At 43.4% G+C, this 27499-nt stretch overlaps 1 protein-coding gene across 3 annotated transcripts in view; it reads left to right on the forward strand.

Moving 5' to 3' along the window:
• AP3D1 (adaptor related protein complex 3 subunit delta 1) overlaps positions 1-25870 on the forward strand; it is a 177487-nt gene extending 151617 nt beyond the window's left edge. For all 3 annotated transcript variants that reach the window (XM_068233969.1, XM_068233971.1, XM_068233970.1), the window contains 7 exons: positions 9723-9770; positions 14396-14585; positions 19004-19092; positions 19790-19875; positions 22109-22230; positions 22311-22390; positions 23539-25870. In XM_068233969.1, the coding sequence (XP_068090070.1) occupies positions 9723-9770; positions 14396-14585; positions 19004-19092; positions 19790-19875; positions 22109-22230; positions 22311-22390; positions 23539-23634 (711 nt within the window). In that variant the 3' untranslated portion in view covers positions 23635-25870. The remainder of the gene's footprint in view (positions 1-9722; positions 9771-14395; positions 14586-19003; positions 19093-19789; positions 19876-22108; positions 22231-22310; positions 22391-23538) is intronic.
• The last annotated feature ends 1629 nt before the right edge of the window (positions 25871-27499 follow it).

Genomic DNA, 27499 nt, shown 5'->3' on the forward strand with positions numbered 1-27499 from the left:
GGGCGAAGGTCTTAGGCCTGGGTGGAGGGATGGGGAGCAGCTTGTAGATGGTAACACACGTCCCAGTGAAAGTTGGGCGCACTCACTTAGGATCTCAGGGGGCCTGGAGACGGGGGGTGGAGGAGGGAGGATCCACAGATGAAAATGAGCATACCTCCCCCCTTCTGAATGCGTGCTTCTCAAATAGGTTCTGCTAAAGTTATTATGCATAACTCTTTCTCTCCTAGGTGACGGGAGTGTGGGACTCAATAATTGGGAACATGAGACCCTGCAGGGGGTCATATGGCCTATCTGTTTTCCGAAATATGGGACGTTTTACATGCCATGTTAATGTTTAGTGTTAAAAATATACGTAGGTGTTTACTTTTTATTGAAATGCGTTCGCCCGGGGGCAAGGGAGCTCTCGCTGTTCGGTTGCGGGCTTCCTCTCCCCAGGGCTATTCGCCAAAGCTTAACGAGGAACAGGAGGTGTCCTCGTTAGAGAGTTAAACCTCATCTCAAGGTTGGCTGGTAGTAGACCAGCCCAGGTACAATGATGTTTATTAAATATGTGTTATTGGCTTACCAAGTGTGGCTTCTTACACACATCTACTCTGTTCTGTTGTTCTTTCTTTTTTTATCTCCTTTCCTATCCGTCTTCTCTGTCCTTTTTCTGAGGATCGTGCGTCTGCTCCCCAGGTGTCTGCTATCCACAGGTTACATTCCAGCAGTCACTTAAATTATTTTCTTTAAATGCCAAGGGATTAAATGTTCCAGAAAAAAGGTCTTCACTGTTGCACTTATGCCATAAAGAACGCGCCAATATAGTATGCCTTCAAGAAACACATTTTAAAGGCCCTTCAGTACCAAAGCTTTTAAATAGATACTATAAATCCGCTTTCTTTAGTACTCCCCAAGAGTCTAAAACTAAAGGAACAGCTATCTTATTATTTAGGGTCACGCCTTTTTCATTGATCGATCAGTATCAGGACCCGCAAGGTAGATTCAACATGATCAAAGGCACAATATACTCCCAGAAAATCACTATTGGCTCTTTCTATACGCCTAATGTGCAACAAGTGCAGTTCCTTCAAGCTTTTTTGACAAAATTAGACTCGTTCGCTGAAGGCAGTATCATGCTGGGGGGAGATCTCAACCTCACTCTTGAGCCGGAAATAGACTCCTCCTCCAAGAAATCCCCAATTTCATATAAATTATTGCGGAAGTGTAAATCCCTTCTTAAATCTATGCAGCTGGACGATGTATGGAGATTACATAACCCCTCAGGAATCAATTACACCTTCTGCTCCTTTCCTCACAACTCCTATACGAGGATTGACTATATCTTTCTGTCACATAATTTACTCTCGATCTCCACTGCATCTAATATTGGCAATATACACTTATCAGATCATGCCCCTGTCACCGTAGATTTGAACTTGGGTGAAAATAGGAAAGGCCCAGCCTCCTGGCGACTGAATAATTCTCTCTTTGAAGATAAAAATACCTTTGCCAAAATCAAAGCTGAGATGGAAGAATTTTTCCAAATAAATGCTACACAAGATACCTCACCTATGGTGCTCTGGGAAACTCACAAATGCTTTGTAAGAGGATTGCTTATCAGAGAAGGGGCTAGAAAGAAGAGAGCACGTGACAAAGAAATAAAGGAAATCATAACCAACATTGGGGACTTAGAACTGAGGCATAAAAGAGGGGGGTCTCCCTTAATTCTGTCATCACTAACTAAAGAGAGAGAGCGCCTCAAATCTTTGTTATTCTCTAAAGCTAAGTATGCTGCCCTGCGTTGCCGCCGCACTTTTTATGAGTTCGGCAATAAGTGCAGCTCTATACTAGCTGAAGCTTTGAAAGCCCAACAAACGGCTAATTACATTCCCCAAATTAAAGATAAGCACTCGATTATGCGCCATAAGTATGAAGAAATAGCTGAGGTATTCCGGGATTTCTACTCTGACCTTTATAATTTATCGCCCGGCTCCTCACCATCTTCCAGGGAGACTACACGGACCAAAATTATAGATTACTTAAAACGTTCTAAGATGCCTAAGCTCACCCCAGAGGATATTGAAATGCTGGAGAGCCCCCTTTCTGAAGATGAGCTTCAGATAGCCATCTCCCAGACTCCTTCTGGCAAGGCTCCCGGGCCGGATGGGTTCACACCGGAGTACTATAAAAAATTTAGCTCCATTGTCTCGTCACACATGCTGAAGGCCTTTAATTATACGTCTGAAGCTTCTAGGAGTGAGGGGCCATTCTCTCCAAACATGCTTTAGTCACACGTCTCGGTCTTACTTAAGGAAGGGAAGGATCCAGCTCTATGTAAAAGCTTCCGACCAATATCCCTTCTTAATGTAGACCTAAAACTATTCTCAAAATGTTGGCGAACAGGCTGGCCCCCCTCCTCCCGGGGTTAATCCACCTCGATCAGGTGGGTTTTATCCCTGGTCGAGAGGCCAGGGATAACACTATTAAGACTCTAAACGTATTGCATTGGGTGAGGTCCCGGTCCGATCCACCTTACTACTTTCAACTGACGCCGAAAAGGCCTTTGATAGGGTGGACTGGGACCTCATCGAAGGTACTCTCAGACATATCGGCATAGCAGACGGGATGATGAAACCAATTCTAGCCCTATACTCGGGCCCAGTGGCAAGAGTTAAGGCAAATGGGGTCCTTTCTGACACATTCTCCATACGTAATGGGACCCGTCAGGGATGCCCCCTGTCTCCTTTAATTTTCGCTCTCTCTCTCTCTGGAACCCTTTTTGTGTATGGTAAGGGCAAATCCAGAAATACAGGGCGTCACTTTCCCCAAGTCATCTTCGAAAACAGCAGCTTACGCAGACGTAACCTGACTAACCTGCACATCTCGTTACCCAATCTATTAGCAGAATTTAAAACATACGGTGAAATCTCCAATATGTCGATCAACTACGATAAAAGTGAAGCCCTGGGAATACTATTACCAGGACCCCTTAGATCCTCCCTACAGAGCAACTTCCCCTTTAAGTGGCCTAGTAAATCCCTGAAATATTTGGGCATCCAAATCACTCCAAATCCACAAGATATATTCTCCCACAATTCCCCCCCCCCCCCCCTGCCCTGGAACGCATCAAACAGGACCTTATAAATTGGGATAGACCCCAGTTTTCCTGGTTTGGCAGAAGCTCCATTATCAAAATGACAATCATGCCAAGACTTCTTTACATCTTTCAAACAATGCCCATATTTATCCCTTGCTCATATTTCAAACAGGTCTCCCAAGCCTTCTCCCGCTTCATCTGGAAGGGCCGCAAACCTAGGTTGAAATATTCCATCCAGACAGCCCCTAAGGAACTGAGTGGTATGGCAATATCAAATCCCCGACTATATCACACAGCTGCAGTCCTTATTAGAATCATTGACTGGCATAGACATGCAGCTCACAAGCGCTGGGTGGGTATTGAGGAGGAACTAATGGGACATAAATTAGAACTACTACCATGGTCACTTCAATCCCCCACCACCCCGACGATGGCCATGACTCAAATCACTCAAACCCTTAAAACATTTCTGAAAGTAAGAGAGAAGCCAGCTATCTCACCATGGCCTTCTCCCCTTCTACCCATTCTAGGTAACCCCAATTTTCCACTGGGTCTCGGTACTAATAGCTACCAGAAATGGCGATTAGACGCCCCTCTTAGGGCCATGCATTTGATTCTCGGGGGAAGATGGGTGACCCTAGGAGAACTCCGGACCTCTTTCAATATCCACAATCTCGACGCTTGGAGCCTTCTCCAGTTTGACCATTTTCTCATGACACAAGGGTCAAGGGCGAATTTCTCTAGATCCCTCTCTCTTTGAAAAAACGTGCATGGATAAGGGAACGATAAGAGGCACTCTCTCCATGGTATACTCATTGCTAAATGACACTGAAGACCCCTGTTCTACATACAAAGCCAAATGGGAAAGGGACCTAAATATGTCCTTCTCTGATAAGCAATGGCACAAAATTCTTGTCTTCTCTCATAAGTCTTCTATTTCTTCAAGGAGCTAGGAGGCAGGCTACAAAGTGTTTACTAGATGGTACTTGACTCATTCCAGGCTCCACAAAATGTACTCATCATCGTCTCCGCTGTGCTGGAGATGTGGTCTGGAAACAGGCACGCTAGTCCATGTATTTTGGTCCTGCAACAAACTGAGGCGATTCTGGTAGGATGTGAGAAATAATGCATATACTAACAGATTATCTTCCCCCTGACTCCCCCGCCTTCTTCCTATTACATCACAATCAATGGTCGATAAGGAAATACAAAAAAACCCTCACTAGACACTTAATTAATGCTGCAAAAATACTGATAGCCAGAAAGTGGAAAATCTCCGAACCGCCCTCTATACAGGAGTGGCTTCAGGAGATTGATTGGGTGGAAAAAATGGAAGATCTAACGGCTAGTATGCGGAAAAAACGAGACCAATATTGGAAGACCTGGTTCGGGTGGTTTTAATTTAAAGAGTCCCCCAGGTACGCCTCTCTCACATCTTCCTAGACTTGCTATATCCTAAAAATTCCAATCTCATGGAACCGCACTGTGAATACAACTGATTATCCCCTTGGCCAATGGGCTTGCAGGGTGGCGGACGCCTGGGTGGAGCGGCATGCATTCTCCTCATTCTTCTTTTTCTTTTCTTTCTCTCTCTCTCTCTCTTCTAACTTCTTTGATTATATTAAACCTATTCGCTATAGATTATTCTGGATTAAGCAGTTAGATGGTTACCCTACTGGACTTCCATACTAAGTTATAGCTAAGCTATAATGGAATCCCAGGTGTGTGCTCCCTATGGGCCCTGGGATCCCCTTTAACTATTAGATACAATGTAACTTGGTCTCTTTTGGTGATATAAACTCATCTCAGGTTCATCTGACTTATATGATACTAGACGGTATTGCATTTAAAGATAACAGAAAAGATTCTTGATGGCACTGGTTTGCTATCAAGACAACATTGTTCACAGCACCAATGTTTTTCTACTCTAATGCTTTAGGTGCTATTCAATGTGCATATTTCTATGTATTGTCTTTTGAAAAATGTTATTATAAATAAAGAATCTTCAAAAAAAAAAAATATATAAAAAAAAAAAGGTGGTAAAAAGACAAAAAGCAATACTTAACATTCAGGAGGCAGTATAGGAGGGTGCGGAGGATGGTCGACAATAATTTCGCCCCTCAATAAGGGCTTTCTTGAGACCGTTTGACTGGCTTTTTCTTAAACGGTCTCAAGAAAGCCCTTATTGAGGGGCGAAACGATCGTCGACCATCCTCCGCATCCGCCTATACTGCCTCCTGAATGTTAAGTATTGCTTTTTGTCTATTTACCACCTTATGTTTTTATGGAAGAAACGCATTAAAAGTTGAAGTTTTATTGAAGTATAACATGGCGAGTTGCTCCCGGATTTCTTACTCTTTTGAAATGCTACTGTGAACGGTCTTATGCTGAAAGAATTCAGAACAATCTCCGCTCAAACGACCCTCGGGCTGTCTGGAAGGGCCTGAAGGCTGCCACCAGCTACAAGCCTCCTTCCCAACAGGCTACCCCCTGCTCCGAGCTAGCTGAGGAACTCAGTAACTTTTATTGCAGGTTTGAGGTTCCGGGCACCTCTGGGGGGCCATCTACTCCTCACTCCCCCCCCCCCCCCCTCTGCCTATAAGAGCATTGAACCTAGCCCGAGCACATGCCCCCCCTTGACAGTATCCGAGGCCATTGTTCTGCACCTCTTGTCTTCCTTGAATGCCAGGAAAGCATCTGGCCCTGATGGTGTATCACCTGCATGTCTGAAGTCCTGCGCACGTCAGCTGGCCCCTGTCCTGACCTCTATCTTCGCCAGGTCCCTCACCGAAGGGAAAGTCCCTACTTGCTTCAAGGAATCCACCATCATCCCCATCCCAAAAAAAAGCAAGGGGTTTCTGACCTAAACAACTTCAGGCCCGTTGCCCTAACATCGGTGGTCATGAAGACTTTTGAAAGAGCGGTACTGTTGCTTCTCAAGAATGTTACTCTGGACTGACTGGACCCTCTCCAGTTCGCGTACAGAGCAAACAGGTCCACTGACGACGCTATCAACATCTGCCTGGAGTTTATCACTAACCACCTCGACAGGCCAAACTCATATGCTAGAGTTCTTCTCCTGGACGTCAGCTCGGCCTTTAATACTATCTGCCCCCGCATTCTGCACGACAACTTCACGGAGCTCAAAGTCCATCCAACCCTCCGTCTCTGGATCACAGATTTTCTCTCGAACAGGTCCCAGGTTGTGAAGCTAAGAGACATATCTTCCAGACCCAGAGTGACCAACACTGGAGCCCCTCAGGGCTGCGTCTTGTCACCATTTCTGTTTTCTCTATACACGAATAACTGCATATCCACAGAGGACTCTGTCAAAATCATCAAATTTGCGGACGATACCACAATCATCGGCCTTATTAGTGAGAACGATGAGCAGGCTTACCGCAAGGAGGTGGACAGAATCTGCAATTGGTGCAATGAGAATGGGCTGGTTTTTAACACAGCCAAAACAGTGGAGATGGTCATTGATTTCAGGAAGCATGCCAGCAACCCCCCTCCGATATATATATCGAGGGCATTGAGGTCGCTAGGGTTCCCAGTGTCCGCCTCCTGGGTACAACCATCTCTGATGACCTGACCTGGAGGGCAAACACTACCGCAACTCAGAGGAAGGCACAGCAAAGACTCTTCTTCCTTCGCCAACTAAAGAAGTTTGGTATGGCCCATGAACTTCTGAGGTCCTTCTACTCTGCTACAATCGAGTCAGTCCTCTGCTCATCCATCCTGGTCTGGTTCGCTAGCTGTACCGCCAGCGACAGATATAAACTCCAGAGGGTCATCAGCTCAGCGGAGAGGATTATTGCAAAACCCCTCCCCCCTCTAGATCTCATCTACAATACTAGACTGCGAAATAGAGCAATGCAAATTGTGGGCGACCCCTCTCACCCTGGCCACAGTTTTTTAACTCGACTCAAACTGGGCCGGAGGTTTCGGTCCATCCCTGCTAAGACTACTAGGCGCATGAACACTTTTTTTCCCATGGCCGTCAGAGTCTTGAACTCTGCCCATTCCACCGACCGCCCCTGCAGCCATCTACCGGACTAATATCTGACTTCGGCTGCGGCCACTCTGTTTACTGCCTGCCTAGGTCGTACTAGAATTATCTTCTGCTACACGCTGCTGTCTCCGCTAGTCCCGCAACTGACCTACCGCAAATGTTGTATTACTCCTGTATCTGTTGTATTGTATTGTTCTGCTGTACTTCTCTTGTTATGTTGTAGTACTCTTGTCTGTTGTACAACCCTTTCTTTGCCAATCAACGTGCCAAACCTAATTCCGGGCACGGTGCAACCGTGCTTGGCGAAATAAACTAATTCTGATTCTGATCCAAATAGAGTTCCTGTGCCATGTGGTCCGGTTAGCATTGGCGTACCAATAAGGGGATGCAGCCGTTGCGACCGCACCAGGGAGCCGCTGGACCAGAGGGGCCCATTGGGGCCCTCCTTCATCCATCTTATTAGCTTTTTATTGATAATATGCTGGTAATGAACACCTCTATGTGCACTGCATAGTGGTAATCATTAACAAACTGTTCCCTTACTCTGACTACACCTCTCTGACACTGCAGCTGTCCTTGGTAGGTTTTGGGGCTCCATGTCAATAGAGTGCTTGAGGCTGTAAGACTCGCACTGGGGCCCCAAGCTCCTTAGCTATGCCACTGCCTGTTAGAGATGGTCCAAAACCTCCAGCTTGATGGAAGCATACTGAAAAGTGGTGGCCTGGGTGAGAGAAATCGTTGACAATCCTCAATGGTCTAGAGCACGGTCTGGAGTTGTAGAGGAGGTCAAGTGGGGGGAGGGTTCTCCCAATGATCCTCTTTGCTGATGACCCTCTGTAGTGTGTGTCTGTCGCTGGTGGAGCAGTTAGCATACCAGACTAGGATGGAAGAGCAGAGGACAGATTCAATAGTGGTGGAGTAGAACCAAATTTGATGACCTTGACAGGGTCTGCTGTGAATCTGCAGGTATTCGTATAAAGGGAGAACATTGGAGACAGTACGCAGCCTTGGGGTGCACCCCTGTTGGTAGCCCTTGGTTGTGAGGTGATATCCCCCACTTAACGATTTAAGAACTGTTGGTGAGGAAGTCCGTGACCCATAGGCGTAGAGTGGGATGGACTTAAAGGGACTCCGAGGAGTGCCCAAATTTAAAATAATACACTTACCTGGGACTTCTTCCAGCTCACCGTAGGCGGCGAGGTCCCGCGGCGTCCTCCTGGCTCCACTCCTTCAGCCTCCGCCGGCTAATTTTTACCCTCATGCGTAGACCTGTCACGCCGGCCGCCGTGATGGCGCGAAGTGGCCAGTGTTAGGAAGAGCAGGCTCGACACCCGGCCCGGGTGTCGACGGTAACGGGGGCCGGCAGAGGCTGAAGGAGTGGGGCCAGGAGGACGCCGCGGGACCTCGCCGCCTACGCTGAGCTAGAGGAAGCCCCTGGTAAGTAGATTTGCTTAAAAAAAAAAAAAAAAAAAAGCCTGATGTTTCCTTTAAGGAGGTATAGGACCAGTCTTTCAAGGGTCTTAATGATAAAAGAGCCACGGGCCTAAAGTTGTTTTTCAGACAAAAATTGCTTTCACTTGTACTCCCAGGATGGAGAAATGGGCTCCTTTTGTAGTCTGTCAGAGACCAAGGAATGGGATTCTATTTTTGATTATATGTCTAGGCCAGTGATGGCTAACCTTGGCACTACAGCTGTGAAAAAACTACAAATCCCTCTGACAGCTCTAAGCATAACTCGGGGAGGCAGAGTATTGCAATGCCTCATGGGACTTGTAGTTCCACCACAGCTGGAGTGCCAAGGTTAGCCATCACTGGTCTGAAGTCAGTGTCACACTGTTGGTGGCTATGCCCAGCTATTCAAATGATGTGGGACAAATGCTTTCATCAGTTATCCCTTAAATTTGAGTCCATGGTTCAGAAGGTGGTCCCCTGGTCTGTAGGCCCTACCCACCATTTGACAAGTATCAAAATAAATTTTGTAGCCTTAGTTTGTGGCGCTAAAAATAGAGTAATTGCTAGATCTTGGAAGGGTCCAATCATACTGGAGTGTACAATCATATGAACAATATAAACAATCCATATGTCAATAAAATTGATATGTAAAAAAATCCATATCTGCAAGTCGTTTTTGGTGTTTTGTCTGCACTTTTCTGAGGAAGGGTACCCTCTGGGGCCCAGAAATAATTGTCTATCCTGAATTATGCAATAAAATGTAAAACTGCATTGTGACAATTGTATGCTAACCTGACTTGGTTTGCTACTATTGATGATGCAGGTGATGCTGTTTAGCATTCCCAGGTTAAGTGCCCACTACTCAGGCAAGGAGTGCCACTCCAGAAACTTTCTTGCCTCCATCAAAATGGTTCCAGTTGCATGGTTATAACACTAATTCTCTGCTTTTTTTTTTTGTAATACATCCTTAGTCACTGAGAGATAACAGTAGGGCAGATCAGTCTCATGTTCTGACTTTTCTCTAACTTCACTAGCGAGATCTTTCTCCGGGTCTGTAGTCCACCATATACAATCAGATTGGTTTTAGATCCGGTGAACATTTATGGCAACAACTTTAAATTTCAATCTATTTTATTCAATCACTTTTTTTCTCTTATGATTTTATTTTTTGTCTAGGCAATGTCCAGCTACACCCTTTTGGCAGAAAACAAATTTATCAAAATGGTGAGTATAACCTTTATAAATAAAGGGTTTTCTAATAATTTCTAAATTAAGATGAAGGAGCATTGGGTTTCTTGTTTGACTTCAGGCTTTTTCAAGACTCACTAGTTTATTTTTGTATTCTGCATCCCCATTGTAGCAAACTGGTGTACTCAGGTTAAATATGGTCCTTGTGTTTATTGGTCTCTGTAAATCTACCTAAAAATCTCAGGGTTTTTCTTTTTTTTTTTTTTTTTTAAAGAAAATTAAACGTATGTCAAAGGAGAGGCACAGAATCCAAATAAATTGTGTAATTGTCAAAATTAATATAAAATTCTTAGCAGTCTAAAACATTGTACTGTGGCAACTATTAATACCTCAGTGTTTTGATGCAACAGCATGACTTTTGCACTGTAACCAATATAGTGGTTTTATCTGTTGGGATTATCCCAGAACCGTACCAGACAAGAACATATAGTTTCTCTTCTTTCTAAAATGGGGTCACTTGTGGGGTTCCTATACTGCCCTGGCATCTCTGAGCTGTGAATGCTAAAGGTGGGAAGTTAAAGAGGCACTGTAATGACATAGTAGAATGCAAGTATTTATTCAGTGTACCTACATTTATGGGTATTTTCCTGGTTTCAGCACCCAAAACACTTCTAATACCTATATTTTGCTATATAGCCCTGCCGGCCCAGTGATGCTTATCTGAGGCTGATTAGATATGTGGAGTTCCTCTTTAAGTGCAATTTTAGCGTTCAATCCCAAGTAACTTATTATTGAGGACTAGTCAACAGCCCCCATGCTTTGTCAAATTTTGTTGATATCCTCTGTTTATAGAAATATGTTTTTTGCATGGCAGGGATAGATTAACTGACCTTCCCCAGTCTTTCAGCATAGAGGAGTTGAGACCGCTATCTGGCAGCTTTTATTTTCCTGCCACAGAACAACTTGAGCAGAAGGTGTTTCTTGATCTAGTTCAAAATATGGCTGTATGATTATTTACAGATTATGTCTTAAAGTTGTGCAATTTTTTCACCAGCTTTTAGACCCTAAAAATTATATCCCGCTAGATAGATCTGCGGCAGCCCTGGAGATTACACACTTCCCATGGATCCAGCTCGGGGTTACTTCTCTGAGCTGCAGATTCGGGGGTTATTGCTAAGGAGGTTAAAGAAAATCTGTAACGAAAAAACCTCCCCTGGGGGGTACTCACATAGGGTGGGGGAAGCCTCCGGATCCTATTGAGGCTTCCCCCGTCCTCCTCGGTCCCACGGTGGCGGCGAAAATCCTCCCGAAGCGGCGGCGATATAAATATTTACCTCCGTGGCTCCAGCGCAGGCGCAGTATCTGCTCTTTCCACGGAGATAGGCGGAAATAGCCGATCTCCGTCGGGCCGCTCTACTGCGCAGGCGCAAGTCGCCTGCGCAATAGATCGGACCCGATGGAGATCAGCTATTTCTGCCTATCTCCGTCAGAAGAGCCAAAACAGCGCCCTCGCTGGAGCCTGGAAAGGTAAATATTGAACAGGCTGCCGGATCTGTCGGGCCGGCTTTGAAGGGCTGCAGCGAGACCCCCGTGGGACAGAGGAGGACGGGGGAAGCCTCATTAGGATCCGGAGGCTTCCCCCTCCCGAGTTGAGTACCGCCCAGGGGACGTTTTTCTTGTTAGATCTGATCAGAGAGGGATCTATTGCCTGCCCACACACTGTACAGCAGGAAATATATTTGAAAACGCTCCAGCGAAGCTGCAGGGTACTCTAGGTGCCCTTGAGGTTTCCCCAACAATACTACAATAAGACTATCCTCAGAGATGACAGATGGGAGGGAGGGGAGGGGGGTGGGGAGGTAAAGGGGGGCTGGGATTGGAGCTAGGCTATAAGGGAACAAAATACTTACCATGTTATGCCTTTTTCTGAACAGATAGTTGTTTACTATGAATAATGCTACCTGCAATGCATATCTGATATTTGACCTATCTGTTCAAGATGTACAAAAAATTGTTCATTCTCTGTGTCCTGACTCTGCTGGGGTGAAAATAAAAACGTTGTTATAAAGAAAACGCTCCAGCACTGCCACCCGCAAGGGCTCAAATTGGTGCATGGTGCCCGTTCCTATATAATATGGGTGAACCTACTGAAGAGAATACTTAACTCAATAACTGAAATAACTGGAGTCTTAGACCAAAATCTTTTTTCTATAATGTATTCTTGTAATTGTATACAAAGATCACGTATAACATGGTTATCAATATAGCAATAATATCTAGCAATATTTCTTGGTCATTAGGAGTACATATGATAAGAATACATACCACCGCCTTCAAATCCTATCTCAGCAATGTCTCCTATTAGTTTTCTTTGACCTGAATTTATTCACTGATTTTTTTAAAGTACACAAGATTCACATAAGTCTCGGGGTCACCACAAGGCTAGACGTGTGCTGGCACATCTCGCCGTGTGACAAGCTTGACCCTGACACAACTTGACATATGCAGACTGCCGGTGCACTTCGCTGTATTCTAAAACTTCTGTTAAAAAAAAACTGCATCAAGTAGGTCAATGGTTACTTCAGTTTATACTAAGGAGTCAGACTATTAAAGTTCACCTCCATTTCTAATTACTATTACAGCTGCTCAAGACTACCTAAAGATTACCTAAAAATAAATCACTACAAATAATATTTCTGACAATGGCTGTAACAGTGTTCGATTTCCCGACAACTAGCGGACCCCCTTGTCTGTGTCATAAAAGTATGTTTCTTTGTCCTTTGCCCATGTGTCGTGTTGAAGGCTCAACTGTCTTCTGGCCTGAATCCTGGTGTCCCCCGTTACCGCGGGTGCCTGTACCTTGTGACACCAGAGCATGTAATGACATCGCTACATGCATCAGTGTCACATGGTACAGGCACTCACAGTGATGACGGACACCAGAGGAAGCAAGGATTCATATTAGCGTGACGGGAGTTTTCAACACTGCACAGACCCAAGTGCACACCTATACGCACTTGCAGGACAAGGACCCGAGATCTGTCGGTTGTTTGATAATCAAGGGCTGTTACCGCTGCACATAAATTTAAGTCCTTGTGATCGAGATGATCTGCCATGTCCGATCAATCATATCGGTTTGATCAAGGTCGAAACAGGTCAGGAAAGAGTACGGACAGTTTGTTGCACTCCATTCTGATGACAGCGCTAAGCACTTTAGTGTATATTTGATGTGATTTTATGCACCCGAGTTCAGTTTGCATGGCCCCGCAAAGTATTTTTATGCTACTTTTAAATTGTGTGAAATAAGTGCAACTCCCTTTTGTGAAAGACAGAACCTGTCTCTAACATATGTACCGTATATACTCGCATACAAGCCGAATTTTTGACCCCCAAAAAGGGGGCCAAAAGTTGGGGGGTCGGCTTGTATGCGAGTCTTGGTGGGTGGTGGTCGGTGGACCGCGAATCTCCGCACCCCTCCCCCCCATCGATTCCCCCTCTCCAACTCCATGCGCAAGTGTTTCAAAGCAGCACGCCCGGCGCTGCTGCTGTGACGAGGCAGGAAAGAGCGGTTCCCCTGGTAACGACAGTACACATCGCCGCTACAGGAAGCCACGCTCATTCCTGCCTCGTCACAGCAGCAGCGCCGGGCGCGCTGCTGTGAAACACTTGCGCATGGAGTTGGAGAGGGGAACCCGCCGGATTAGAGGAAGCTGCCGCTGGCTGAACAGGTAATAGCATCGGCAGCCGAGGGGGGGCGCGCTGCACTATACTGGGCACTATACTAGCTATACTGGTGCACTACCTACCCATACTGGACACTATACTAGCTATACTGGGCACTATACTAGCTATACTGGGTACTTTACTAGCTATACTGGGTACTTTACTAGCTATACTGGGTACTTTATTAGCTATACTGGGCACTTTACTAGCTATACTGGGCACTATACTAGCTATACTGGGGCACTACCTACACATACTGGGCACTATACTAGCTATACTGAGGCACTACCTACCCATACTGGGCACTATACTAGCTATACTGGGACACACTGGTGGGATCACATGGCCTGCACCAATCCAGCATTTCCTACCCCCGGCTTATATGGGGGTCAATCATTTTTTTCCCTGGTTTTTCAGGTAAAAGTTGGGGGGTCGGCTTATATGCGAGTATATACGGTATGTTGGTGGTTGCCACTCCATTGTTTCTTGGACGCTGGGTGGCTGCAGGTTGCTCTGTGGGAAACTCAGGATTGAGAGTGTCTTTGTCAGTGCAGAAAATTACTTTACTACTGTTCCACTGTGAATTGGAGAACTCTGCCTGCTGCTTTCCTTTGGATGTCCTTCTGTTTTTCGTTTTAGCGCTTGCAATGATTCGCTACTCAAGTTTGTCACTGTAATTTAATACCTCAATGTCATCTAATATCTAAATTATAGAATATTACAGTTCCTGCTTCTTGGAGATACTTTTATTGGGAGAGTAAAATATCATTTTCAGACTAAAGTGTGTGTGTGTGTGTGTGTGTGTGTGTGTGTGTGTGTGTGTGTGTGTGTGTGTGTGTGTGTGTAACCAGGTTGCGCTATGACTTGTTTGCGGTGGTGTTAACTTTTTATGAAATGCTTACAGTGGCAAATATGCTTTTTATTCATTTTCATAACAGATGTATGACATTCAAGGAGATCTGCAGAAAGAAAGTCAGGTTACTGTCTCCATTATCTTAGAAAACCAGAGTGAAAGTTATATAAAGAATATGGAGCTCAATGTGTTGGACTCATTAAATACCAAAATGCAAAGGCCAGAGGGAGCAACTGTGCATGACGGAATAGCTGTGCCCTTCCAGTTACCTCCAGGTTGGCTTAGTTTTTCTGATCATAGAATTTTACTTTGTGTAATTTTGTTTCATGAAATGTTAATTGAACTTTTTTTCTTAAGGATTTATCCAGTTCAAGTAGTATTAATCTGACTTCATGCTCTAGTCCTGCAATCGGACAAAATTTCAAAGCTGAGCATTTCCTCATTGTAGTCCTACTGTATGTTGATTACCCTGTATAATGGGAGAGTTTTAGGAGACCTGTCTATGGATACCTCTCTCTTTCTCTTTAAGCCACATACACGCTCAACAAAATTCTTTTAAATGCATGATTATTAAACAACTTGAAGAAGTTGGACAACTTTTGTCAAGTAAAAGTCGTGCAAACGACAAGTCGTTCTCACTGATAAGAGGCGACCAACGACTGATAAGACGCTGCTCAAGTCAATCCAACGTGTGTATGAGCATGCATTATTTAAAAACTATAATGGCCGAAAACTGAAAAATAATGCATTTTTTCCTATTTTCCCATTAAAACACATTTAGAATAAAATAATTCTTGACATAATGTCCCACCTAAAGAAAATTGGTGACGAAAAAAACAAGATATAGTTCATTTCATTGTGATAAGTAATGATAAAGTTATAGACGAATGAATGGAAGGAGCGCTGAAAGGTGAAAATTGCTCTGGTGCTCAAGGGGTTAAACCCCTCAGTTGTGCTCAAGGGGTTAAACCCCTCAGTTGTGAAGTGGTTAAGAAAAAATGGAAAAAAAACATTTCTCAGTTTTCAGCCTTTATGCTTCAAAATATACATGCTACCATAATTAAAACCTATGTTTTTTATTTGCTCATTTGTCTCGGTTATTACATCATTTAAATTATGTCCCTATCACAATGTATGGCGCCAATTTTTTATTTGGAACTAAAGGTGAATTTTTTCAGTTTTGCATCCATCACTATTTACAAGCTTCTAATTTAAAAAAAATGTTCATAATATACCCTTTTCACATGCATATTTAAAAAGTTCAGACCCTTAGGTAACTATTTGTTTGGGGGTTTTTTTGTAAATTTTTTTTCATAAAAATTTTTATTTGGGTAATTTTTGGTGTGGGAACCATGTTCCCATTCATTGATCTCCGGGCTACCAAAGGTGCAGCACGTGAGTGCGCTCCGAAGCGCACAGCGGTAGCCGTCAGGGCGTGAAGATCACGTCCAGGGGGCATAAATGGTTAAAGGGCTTTTTCACACTACAGGCAGCGGTAAAAGGCTAAAACGCTGCGTTTTGGCTGCTGGCGTTTTTAAGGTGTTTAACGCCAATACATTAGTATAAATTGTAATGAGAAACGCCGCGGTCAGCCTTAAAAAAGCTCCTGGGAGCGTTGAAACGCAACGCTCCAAAACGCAGCGTTAGATGTGAAAGGTAAAATGAAAGTCTATGGACTTTCATTTTTCCTAGGAAAACGCCAACTTCGGCCGTGGCGTTAAAACGCCGAAAAAGCCCTCTGGTGTGAAAGGGCCCTAAGGCTCATGCCCACCTACTAACAATCTGTCCAACTATCTTCCAAACTTGTCTGTTGTAAGATAAGTTGGGTGTGTGTACAGCTGGCAAACAACCAGATGACCAACTGATAATAGATTGTTTGACAGATCCAACCCGGTGGATCAATCTGGCCAACTATTAGGCAGGTTGTAATGTGTGTACAAGTCTTTTGAACAAATTTGTTTTTGAATGTGGACATGTTGTATAGTTTGTCATTCAGCTTGCATGCATAGGGCCTGGTTCACAAAGCTTTTCTGTGAAATTATTTCACCTTATTTATTATTTATTAACTCACAATTTCTCTCCTTAAATGACTTACGGTAAGTCATGATTTACCTCTCCTTATCTAACTTAACTGATGGTTTAGCTCTCCTTATTTGACATAACTCATGGTTTAGCTCTCCTTATTTGACATAACTCATGGTTTAGCTCTCCTTATTTGACATAACTCATGGTTTAGCTCTCCTTATTTGATATAACTCATGGTTTAGGTCTCCTTATCGGTTTATCTCATAAATTATCTCTCATTTGTGTATCTCATGCACTAGCACTCCTTACAGTTAGGGTGAAAAATAAGTAACCTTTGTGAATCAACCTCATAGGCCTCAGTTCGATAAAGCTTAGTGAATTGAGGCCATAGTATTTAAGCGAGTTGGTTGGCGTGTGTATGTACTTGACACGTAAACAACTTGTGTGGTTGGTCATGTTGTGCGGTTGGTTGTGCATTAAGTTGGACATGTGTATGAGCCTTTATTCATTCTCTGTGTCCTATTGTTGTATCTGGTGATGTGGGGGGTCGTGGCTCACATGAAAATTGTGCACGGACTCGCAGGATTTTCTATACCTGATGAAAAAATGTGCAATGCAATCTGCCAATCTGCAGTTGTCAGAGAAAATAAGATAAGGCTTTAAAGTGAACCTGAGACAAGACCTCTCAGTTTCTATACTTATCTGGTGCTTCCTGGAGTACACACGGACCAACCTGCAGCCTGATTATTATTCAACAGACTAAAGTCAGATGATAAGCAGTCCCTTGTTGTCACTCCGAAAGCCTTGCCAAGTCGCACTTCATCACGCATACGTGGCCAGGCCAATCATGCTCCTGCTGCTGGGATCAATCTGCGCTTGCACAGTACTACTGTGCAAGCGCAGAACACTCCTGGGGATGGGAGTGGGCAATGCATGCATGACTCGGCCAGGCTACGAGGCCGTATTGCGAAGGACAGGAGCCACCCTGGGAAACAGCGGGAGACTGAGCGGCTTCAAGGGGGATTAAGGAAACCCCAGGTTAGGCCCCGTTCACACTTGCGTTTTTGCAAAAAGCGGAACGGATGTCCGGATCTGTTCCGTGCGCATCTGGACCAGATGCGTATGGTTGCACTCAGGATCCGGTCCGGATCCGTTCCGTTTGCATCCGGTTTTTCATCAGTAGGTGATCAGGTTGATATCCGGATCCGTTTTTAAAGCGATACAGACTATATAAATTCTTGGGGTCTGAGAGGTCTGCAGAAGCCCTGGGGTCATTGTTGGAGACGGCCTGACATGTGGAGACCATCCTTGGATATAGAGACTGCAGTTTGGACCATGGATCCAGTGTTTTTGTACTCCTTTTACCTGGGAATTGTCTCCTTTTTGATTTTTACCTATACTATGTGGGAAGAAGGCGTGCTCCTCGCAGGAGATGGTGGGTGCACCAGGCAGGTAGCTGCTGCACCTGTAGAATCAGGTCCTTAGGTGTGTAGGGCCTCACCTCTTCATCAGACATGCTGCCAAATATCTCCAGCCACAAGTCACTGCTGCTCCACTCCTCAAATGCTGGGCCCATGAAAACGCATAGGAAGTGGGTAGAACGTCCAGACTTTTTATAGCCAGTGTGTTGCCTCCTTTCCGTTTCTCATTGGTTCAGCTGTGCGGATGGTGCAGTCAGGATCCGGTCCGGGTGTGGCGGCCGGATCCGACGTACGTGAAAAATAGAGCAAGTTGGAAAAGTGTCCGGATCTGATCCGGTCCGCGTGGAACGGACGAGTATGTACGCAGCCATAGACTATCATTGGATTGCCAAACGTCCGTTCCGTTTGTACAGTATACGTTCCGGATCCGGTCCGGAAAATCCTGACTGCTAACGCAAATGTGAACCCAGCCTAAGTATAGAACCAGATATGACTTTCATCTCAGGTTCACTTTAAATTGATCTGAAGTACTTCTCTGGGTGCCTGATCTTTTACATGCATTTACCAGCACTGTACACGATGAACAGCGTTGTGGCTGTTGCCATCTTTCCCTACACACTCTCTCTTCAACCTTCCAAATGCTCTTTCTCTCTATTCTGTATCTTATACGAACCTCCTCACTACTTTCTGTAATCTGTTACCTTCCTGTCAGTGTTGGTAATAATCATCTGCATGTCGTCCTCAGCACAAGAGTAGGCTGGCAGCACCATAAGTGAAGGCAGTTTCTTATTTAAAATTACATCATGGTCAATGAATGGCTGACAGCGACAACCCGCTGTTCCAGGCTGTATATATAAGTACATGGGGCTTGTGGCTATGCCACTTTATAAAGGGCATATAGCCGAAAACAGCGGGCTGTTGCTGTTGGCAATTAATTGGACATGATTTCTGCTTTTACTTAGGGTGGTACCAGCCGACCACTGTAGTCTCTTATTCATATCCTTTGTGACTAGATCAGACTTGCGTTGCAGAATAATCACATATATGAGATTAAGGCCTTTGTATATGTGAATTACCTGCACACTTTGTTTTATGTACACTAATGATTTAAGTGATCTAGCTCTTGAATTGTGTTTCCCCTGCAATATCTGCTCTCTTATTACATAGTACAGATTTTTTTTTTTTTTTGAAACATAATTTATAAGATTGTTGTCAGTGATGTGAAATATTACCTTTTTTTTATCCAGGTGTGTCTAATGAAGCTCAGTTTGTGTTTACGGTCCAGAGTATTATAATGCCTCAAAAGCTTAAAGGAACATTGTCATTTATTGTCAAGGTATGTTATTTGTAAGTGTAGTCTTTACATATTGAAGTAGTGCAATCCTCCATAAGAAGAGATGCTTTTAAAATGGTAGTAATGTCTGTCAGGTTAAACTAATATAAACAAAAAATCACAGACCCCTGTACCTAGTCTTGCCATGTCTTCAGATTATCACCCTGCTCTTGCTCCCAGTTTTCCTTGCAAGCCATAGCTATCAAGCCTTGGACCAATTATATCATTGTGACATTATCAGACCAATGTTCTGTGAGCCGAGATAGATTCAGGGAGAAGTGCAGAATTCAGGTTCAGAAGCTGCTGACACTTGCTTTCAGATGAGTCTATTATGTCACTGATGCAGTCTAGAGTGTAGCATACTACGGGTGTAAGTAAAAAATGTCTTTTTTACATCATTCGAAAAAACGTGTTTTAAAAAATGTCCCTACACCAACATGCTTTTTCCTGTGCGCTATTGTACAATGCCTTTACTGTGTATGGTTAGTGGTGTGATAGTGGTCCTATAGTAATTTTTAATATTTTTCTCTTCTTTAGCCGTCCATTCTAAGAAATTGTTTTGTACTCCACCATTTTTTTTAAACTACCTTTGAGTGAACCTCTCAGAATAGTTCCTCTTTCGGGGATGATTTTGTTGAAATAAATGCTGAACGCATGCACATACCCGTTTTTCATTGCTGCAATTCTGTTTCTTTTGCAGGATGATGATGGATCTTCTCATGAGAAACTTGACTTTAAAATTCATTTCAGCTGTTCCTCTTATTTAATTATGACCCCTTGCTACAGGTTTGTCTTTGTCCATCTTTGTTGTCTTAATACACACACTAAGGAAATGGTATAGGTTATCGCTGTGCTAAAACTGTTACATTGAAAAGAAAAATTTGATTTATGCAGTGTAAGAAATGGGTCATGTGCTTGGCTGCTGTTGTAATCTTTCAGCCATATATTTTAGTTGCTAATATTATAATTTGTAAGATTACTGTAAACTCTGTTTTTGTTATTGGAAGCACTGTGCAGAGTGAGTTTTTATATTTTTTACGCTCAATGCTGTTAACAATTAGGAGAGCTTCACAACTACTGATTTTAACTGGGCTAATCTTGCACAGACTTCAGATGATATTTTCCATGCCCAGTATGTTACCACTATTGCGTTTAAATGTAAACCACATTACTGTTTAAAAGTCAGAAGAAAGCGTATCACTCTGACACACCCCTTGTTATTAAAGGGGAACTTCAGCCTAAACAAACATACTGTCATTAAGTTACATTAGTTATGTTAATTAGAACATTAAGTTACGTTGGTTATGTTAATTAGGATAGGTAATATAATTTTTTACCCACCCTACTTTAAAAGAACAGGCAAATGTTTGTGATTCATGTGGGCTGCCATCTTTGTCATGGGGGCAGCCATCTTTTTGGTTGAAAGGAGGTGACAGGGAGCAGGAGACACAGTTCCAACTGTCCTGTGTCCTGATCACCCCTACCAGATGCATGCGCTAGGCTTCAAATGTCAAATTCAAAATGTTAAAAAAAAGAAAAAAAAAATGCACCAAAACAGCAGAACAAGAACAACAACATCAGAAATCCCATCATGCTTTGCACAGCATAAGGGGAAAACTGCCCGGGCAGTTTTCTTCTGTGCAGCTAAAAATGAAGCTTGTATTGGAGAAACAAAGTTCTGATGCTGTGAAACTGTTAAAGAAACACCAAGCCTTTTCAGTGCTGCTGAGTCGATTTTTAGTCTGGAGGTTCACTTTAAGAACTACCGTATTTTCCGCCATATAAGATGCTCCGGAATATAAGACGCACCCAGGTTTAGAGGGCAAAAACCAGGGGGGGGGGGGGGGGATATGCATACTAAACCTGGTGTGTCCATGTTCCAGAAGAGTCTTGTACATTTTCTCCCCCAAATGGTGTCCTTGTGTGCTCCTGTGTCCAATATGTCTCATATGTCCTCATGTACCCCTCATGTGTCCTTGTCTTCCCATGTGTCCTTCTGTGTCCCTATCTCCCCATCTGTCCTCCTTTCTCTTTCTCACCCATATGTCCCCTTCTGTCCTTCCCCTTCTCCCCGCGTCTTCGCTCCCTCCCCTTTGTCTCCTGCCCTCCCCCCCCCCCCCCCCCACTGTCAGACCTCTGAGCTCCCCCACTAGCCTCCTCTCCCTCCCCCTTGTGTCTCCTTGAACCCACTGTGCTGTAATGTATAGCGGCAGCTTACCTTCCATGTGCCCGCAATGAATATAGACATCCGTCTCTACTCCACTTCTCGCTCTCGTGGGCAGCTTGTACTGATGATGCAATCCGTTCAAGCCAGACACTAGAGGGAAAAGTGAAGCGAGACAGATGTCTGCATTCATCGTGGGTGCATGGAAGGTAAGCTGCCGCTATACATTAGAGCACAGGCAGTTCAAGGAGACACAAGGGGAAGGGAGAGGAGGTAAGCCGGGGGGGGGGGGGGGGGAGCGAGCATAGAGGTCTGATATCGACGGGGAAGCATTGATTAGATAAATTGCCGATTATACACTGCAGCATGGGGGGGCCAGGAGACACAAGAGGGAAGCTGACACAGTCAGGGAATCCACAACATGGCGATGGGTTGGCGGAAAGGGTTTCCCTGTTCAAAACGCCCGCCAGGGGCGTTCCTGCAGGGTTGATAGAGCTGCCGATGGGCAGCTCTCTCTCCCTGGCCGCACCCCCTGCAGCTCCCCCGCTTCCCTGCACGCTGCAGAGACGCAGTCTCCATGTAACGTTGTGACCTATAGGTCACGAAAGTGAAATTGGGCCAGTGCTTACTTTTTTACAAATGGCCCTGTTTTGTTAGGAAAACAAGCTTCTAATAAGATTGATCTGTGAAGAAGTAATAATGTAATTACCAGTTAAATTTTGTGCAGTACTAAACGCACGAGTTTCCTTTGGTCCTGAGGGGCGCTTAATAATATTATCTAAAGCCATTTATGACAAATAATTGCTTCTAGTATTCTTCTCTAAACAGTTGTTTTGTGCCTCCCTTTTTGTCTAGTGATGCTTTTGCCAAGCTGCTGGAGTCAGGGGATCTTAAAATGAGTTCTCTGAAAGTAGAAGGAACAAGCCTTTCTTTCCATCACCTGTTAGCAAAAATCTGCTTCTACCACCACTTCTCAGGTGAGCATTATGCCTAGAAATTGTGTGTACCTCGTAATGTTCTTGTACTTCTGAACACTTATTCCAATAATCTTTTGTAGTGGTTGAGCGAGTTGGTTCCTGTGCCTCTATGTACAGCCGGTCAATCCAGGGCCACCACGTTTGTCTTCTCATAAAAAAGGTATGTATAAAACATATCATTGGTACACTGCTATAGTGACAATAACTATATATAAAGATGTCATGCTTTCCGAGTAAGAGTGAACCAACACTGCAGTGAGAGTCTTGTACTAAGTTATCAGACCCAGATGATAAGGGACACCTGTTGTGAAAATTCAGTTTCTAAATAGCCTGTACTTTACTGCTGCAGACATAACCAATATAATGGGGAGCTTTTCCATTTGCTATTGGATAAAACTTGTGATATCACACAGATTACATTACTTTGAAACACAAGTGTTAGAGACTCTGAAGTCTCAAAAACTACAGCTTTTTATTGCAAAAAGCTGTTCAACATTATTGCCCTAACTAAAACGCTGCATCCCCACGGCTGAAATCTAATTAAATCCCCCCAAACTCCCCGGGGCACACTGCGGGGAGCGCTTCCGTGAGAGGCAGGGCTTTTGGCTGCAGCTCTGCCTCTACACACGTCTATCAGCGCGGATCGCCATCTCCGCCCACCCCTCTATCTTTCTTCACTGAGGGGGGCGGGGGAGAGGCGGAGATGCGCGCTGATAGATGCGCATGGAGGCAGAACTGCAGCTGAAAGCTCTGCCTCCCACAGAAGCACACAGGGCAGCAAAATTCACGATCAAGAAAGTCGTGGATTATGCGAGGGGAGTTTGGGGGGATTTCGTTAGATTTCAGCTGCAGGAATGCGGCATTTTAGTTAGGGCAATAATGTTGAACAGCTTTTTGCAAGCGAAAGCTCTATTTTCTGAGACTTCAGTATTTATTTAAGATGATTATGTAGGCAATAATGACTACGAAAACAAGTTTATATCGTATATAATGCCAGATTGTAATTCCTTTTATATCAGTGTGTCCGTATTGGAAGGTGTGGAGCTGATACTATACCACTTCTGACAGACTTCTATAAGTTAACGGTAATATTACCATCATGTTGGTTTTGGCTATAGGCTGCCTTGTTTAATAAGTTGGATTATGTGTGCATATTAACTTGCACACATTTGTACACCACTGTGCACTAGGAGAAAAATCTATGAAATCTGCTCAATAAACTGTTCACTGGTGCAAATCATAGAACTAAAAATGAAAACAAATGCTTTACATGTACTGACACTGCAATCTTGTTCTGATTTTTCAAAGGGTGAGAACTCTATATCCATTGATGGCAAGTGCGATGAAGCATCTCTTCTCAGCAGCCTTCTCAGCGAGGTCAAATCAACACTGGCAGAATCCTGAGCAAGCAGGGTCCCTCTCCTCTCCTTTTAAACCCCACCTCCTCCCTGCTCTTCCTGTAAGAGGCACTTGCACAGAACTGAAAGTGGATAGACTGACCAGCGATTGCATGATCAAGCCCTTCATTACTGTAGGAGGCCAACTTTTATGGTCATCTGAATATGGAATAATGGAATCCTTTTTATTTTCTTTTAACCATACAATCCTTTTTATCATCACACAGTGATAACAATTAGCACCTCCGGGACAGTTTTCTTTCCCCTTTTTCTTTTTAATAAGAGCTTTCACTTATAAAAAGGATTAGTCCCTTTCCTGCCATTATTCATGCTCTATACTTTCATATTTTCCCTCAAGCCTGTGTATGTTTTGTAGATCTTGGCCCAAGGGTGCAGGGCAAATCTCGTCAGTATTTGACCTGTGTTCAGGGTATAAATCCTCAAAGCTCAAGCACAGGTTTGAGTGGCTATCTTGTACCAGACAACACTAGGCTTTGACATCCTTAAATTGGATATGTATAAAATCTGCCTTTTTTGCAATTAGTTTGCCTCCTCTACACAACATACAACAGCACTAAATGTATGTAGCTCAGTAGCCAAAACAGTTCCAGTTAGCAGACAGTAAGGAGCTGTTTTACAGTACATGTAATGGTTGTCCAGCCTTAAAGTCTAGTAAAGTACCAGAAATTCTCATTTGCCTGGATTTCAGTTTTGCATGAATTGCTTGTTCTGAAAGAATATTTAATGTACTTGCTTTTTTTTTTTTTTTTATTTCACAGTCCTACTTTCCTGGGGTAAAGAATCATGTGCTCTTTTGGTCTTTTTTGCATCATTAGTTAGAGCAACAGCACATTCCAAAATAATATATTTTGCAGGCAGGAACTGGAAAAAAAAGTTTTATTTTCCTTTTCGGTGTCTTACTCGTGTGTTTTTCATGTTTTCTATTTTTTTTCTTATGATAACTGTATTTAAAAGTCACCTTACATTTAAAATGATTGTGCTGTCTAGCCTAATTTAATGCTTCAGCCCTTGTGGCACTGCAGATCTGTTGGTAAAAGATGCTGTATATCTCTGAAATCATGATGGGATTGGTGGCTATAACAGGTGGTGCCTTAACTTCCAAACACATTTCCAAGTAGGACAGATATATATATATATATATATATATATATATATATATATATATATATATATATATATTATATCATGCCTGAATACCAGGCATATAATTAATGACTTTTATACATTTACCTTTGTTGCCAGGCAAATAAAGGCCCAGTTTCTCTTTATGGAAAGAGAAGCTGTTTCATTCAGTGATATGTACTGTTACATTGTGTTTTCATTCCACTATACAATACAGAGATGTAATTATTTCGAGTACGAAATTGCATATTGTTGCAGCAATAAATCCTATAAATTTACTTTTGTATTAAATGCTGGTCCTTCAGGGAAGGTTAAAGTTTACTGTTAGGGCACCCACAGAAACACTACTTTTGATATCCAGTTATTCCTTATGAACATCCAAACACATGATATACCTGTTAAATGTAGTTTGAGAGTGAAGCAACTCTGACAAGGATGGAAATTAAACCATAAGAGTTGGAGGGTCCATATAGTGGGGCAGATTTATCAAAACCACTGCATGGAAAATTGGAGGAAAGCTGATGCAAGACAATGCAAATATGGAGCAGTTGATCAGAGCAACTAATCAGAATTCTTGATCTTGGCATGTACTCCACTTTGAGCTTATTTTGCTTCAGTTTTCCCTGCACTGGTTTTGAGGACTGCCCTGTGTGTTGGAAATCCACAGTACATGAAAGGAACTGTGCATCTTTCAAGAACTGACACAGTAGAGGATGAAGCATGCAACACTGATTTTGTTTGCCTACATGTTGTGTGTAGGGATCTATAGTGGTGCTCTTATAGTATGTCCGTGTCCCTTCATTATGTCCTCTGCTGCCCTACAATTGGAACATTGTGTGTCTGGATCCAAGTCTCAGGTTCCAGGATAGCTCGAAAAGTTTGTCATATTTTCATTCTGTTTTGTCCCCCTCGTTGTCCTTCTCCGCTACATTCACATATATAATATCTTCTTTCCAGAGCCCTGTTTGGTGATTTTAGAAGTTTTCAGTCTGTGTTGAAATTTGCTATTCACATTCCCTTAATGAGGGCAGAGAATACGTACAGAAGCTGCTGTTATTGTGTCAACATGATCCACAATAAAATATGAAATGGTTATGAAATTGTGTTTGAATCCTTCTGAAACATTTGCATCTCATGTAAAGAAAGCAGAACTCTAAGGAAAGGGTTTTACCTTTTGAAGTGAAACCATTTTGTGGATATTCTCTATTAGTTATTTGCTTTATATAGCTCCTGATTGAAGCTAGTAATGCATGGGAGCAGTCATGAGCATATTTAATTTTAAATATTATTAATTGCCTGGCATCCTGCATATTATCTTTTTGGCTGCAGTAGTGTTTGAATCACACACCCGAAACAGGCATGCAGCTAATCCTGTCAGAAACACCGGACCTGCATGCTTGTTCAGGGTCTATGGCTAAAACAAGTATTAGAGGTAGATGATCAGCAGGACAGTCAGGAAATTTGTATTGTTCAGCCTCCATATCCCTCTCACTTCAGTTGTCCTTTAAGTAATGCCACACAACACAGTCATGGTCAATTTCAACAGAACTGTTGGAAAGGCATTGGCAAGGCTGATGCCACAGATGTGCTTAGAGGAACAATGGGTAGTGGAGCAGTGACCTTAGTTGCAGGCTGTTACAGCATGGTATAGGGAACGTTGCTTGGCGCTGCACATTGTCTGCAATAACAATATGCCACCAAGCCGTTATGGACAATAGTTACAGAATGGTTTATCAGCATTCGATATATATATATATTGTATGTACAGACCTAAAGTTTGGACACACCTTCTCATTCAAAGAGTTTTCTTTATTTTCATGACTATGAACATTGTAGATTCACACTGAAGACATTCAAACTATGAATTAACACATGTGGAAGTATAGTACATAACCAAAACGTGTGAAACTGAAAATGTCATATTCTAGGTTCTTCAAAGTAGCCACCTTTTGCTTTGATTACTGCTTTGCACACTCTTGGCATTCTCTTGATAAACTTCAAGAGGTAGTCACCTGAAATGGTTTTCAGTTCACAGGTGTGCCCTGTCAGGTTTATAAGTGGTATTTCTTGCCTTATAAATGGGGTTGGGACCATCAGTTGCGTTGTGGAGAAGTCAGGTGGATACACAGCTGATAGTCCTACTGAATAGACTGAGAATTTGTATTATGGCAAGAAAAAAGCAGCTAAGTAAAGAAAAACGAGTGGCCATCATTAATTTAAGAAATGAAGGTCAGTCAGTCCGAAAAATTGGAAAAACGTTGAAAGTGTCCACAAGTGCAGTCTCAAAAACCATCAAACGCTACAAAGAAACCGGCTCACATGCGGACCGCCCCAGGAAAGGAAGACCAAGAGTCACCTCTGCTGTGGAGGATAAGTTCATCTGAGTCACCAGCTTCAGAAATCGCAGGTTAACAGCAGCTCAGATTAGAGACCAGGTCAATGTCACACAGAGTTCTAGCAGCAGACACATCTTTCTCTAGAACAACTGTTAAGAGGAGACTGTGTGAATCAGGCCTTCATGGTAGAATATCTGCTAGGAAACCACTGCTAAGGACAGGCAACAAGCAGAAGAGACTTGTGTGGGCTAAAAAACACAAGGAATGGACATTAGACCAGTGGAAATCTGTGCTTTGGTCTGATGAGTCCAAATTTGAGATTTTTGGTTCCAACCACCGTCTTTGTGCGACGCAGAAAAGGTGAACGGATGGTGTCTACATGCCTGGTTCCCA

The sequence above is a fragment of the Hyperolius riggenbachi genome, chromosome 1, assembly GCF_040937935.1.
Source record: "Hyperolius riggenbachi isolate aHypRig1 chromosome 1, aHypRig1.pri, whole genome shotgun sequence".
Lineage (NCBI taxonomy): Eukaryota > Metazoa > Chordata > Amphibia > Anura > Hyperoliidae > Hyperolius > Hyperolius riggenbachi.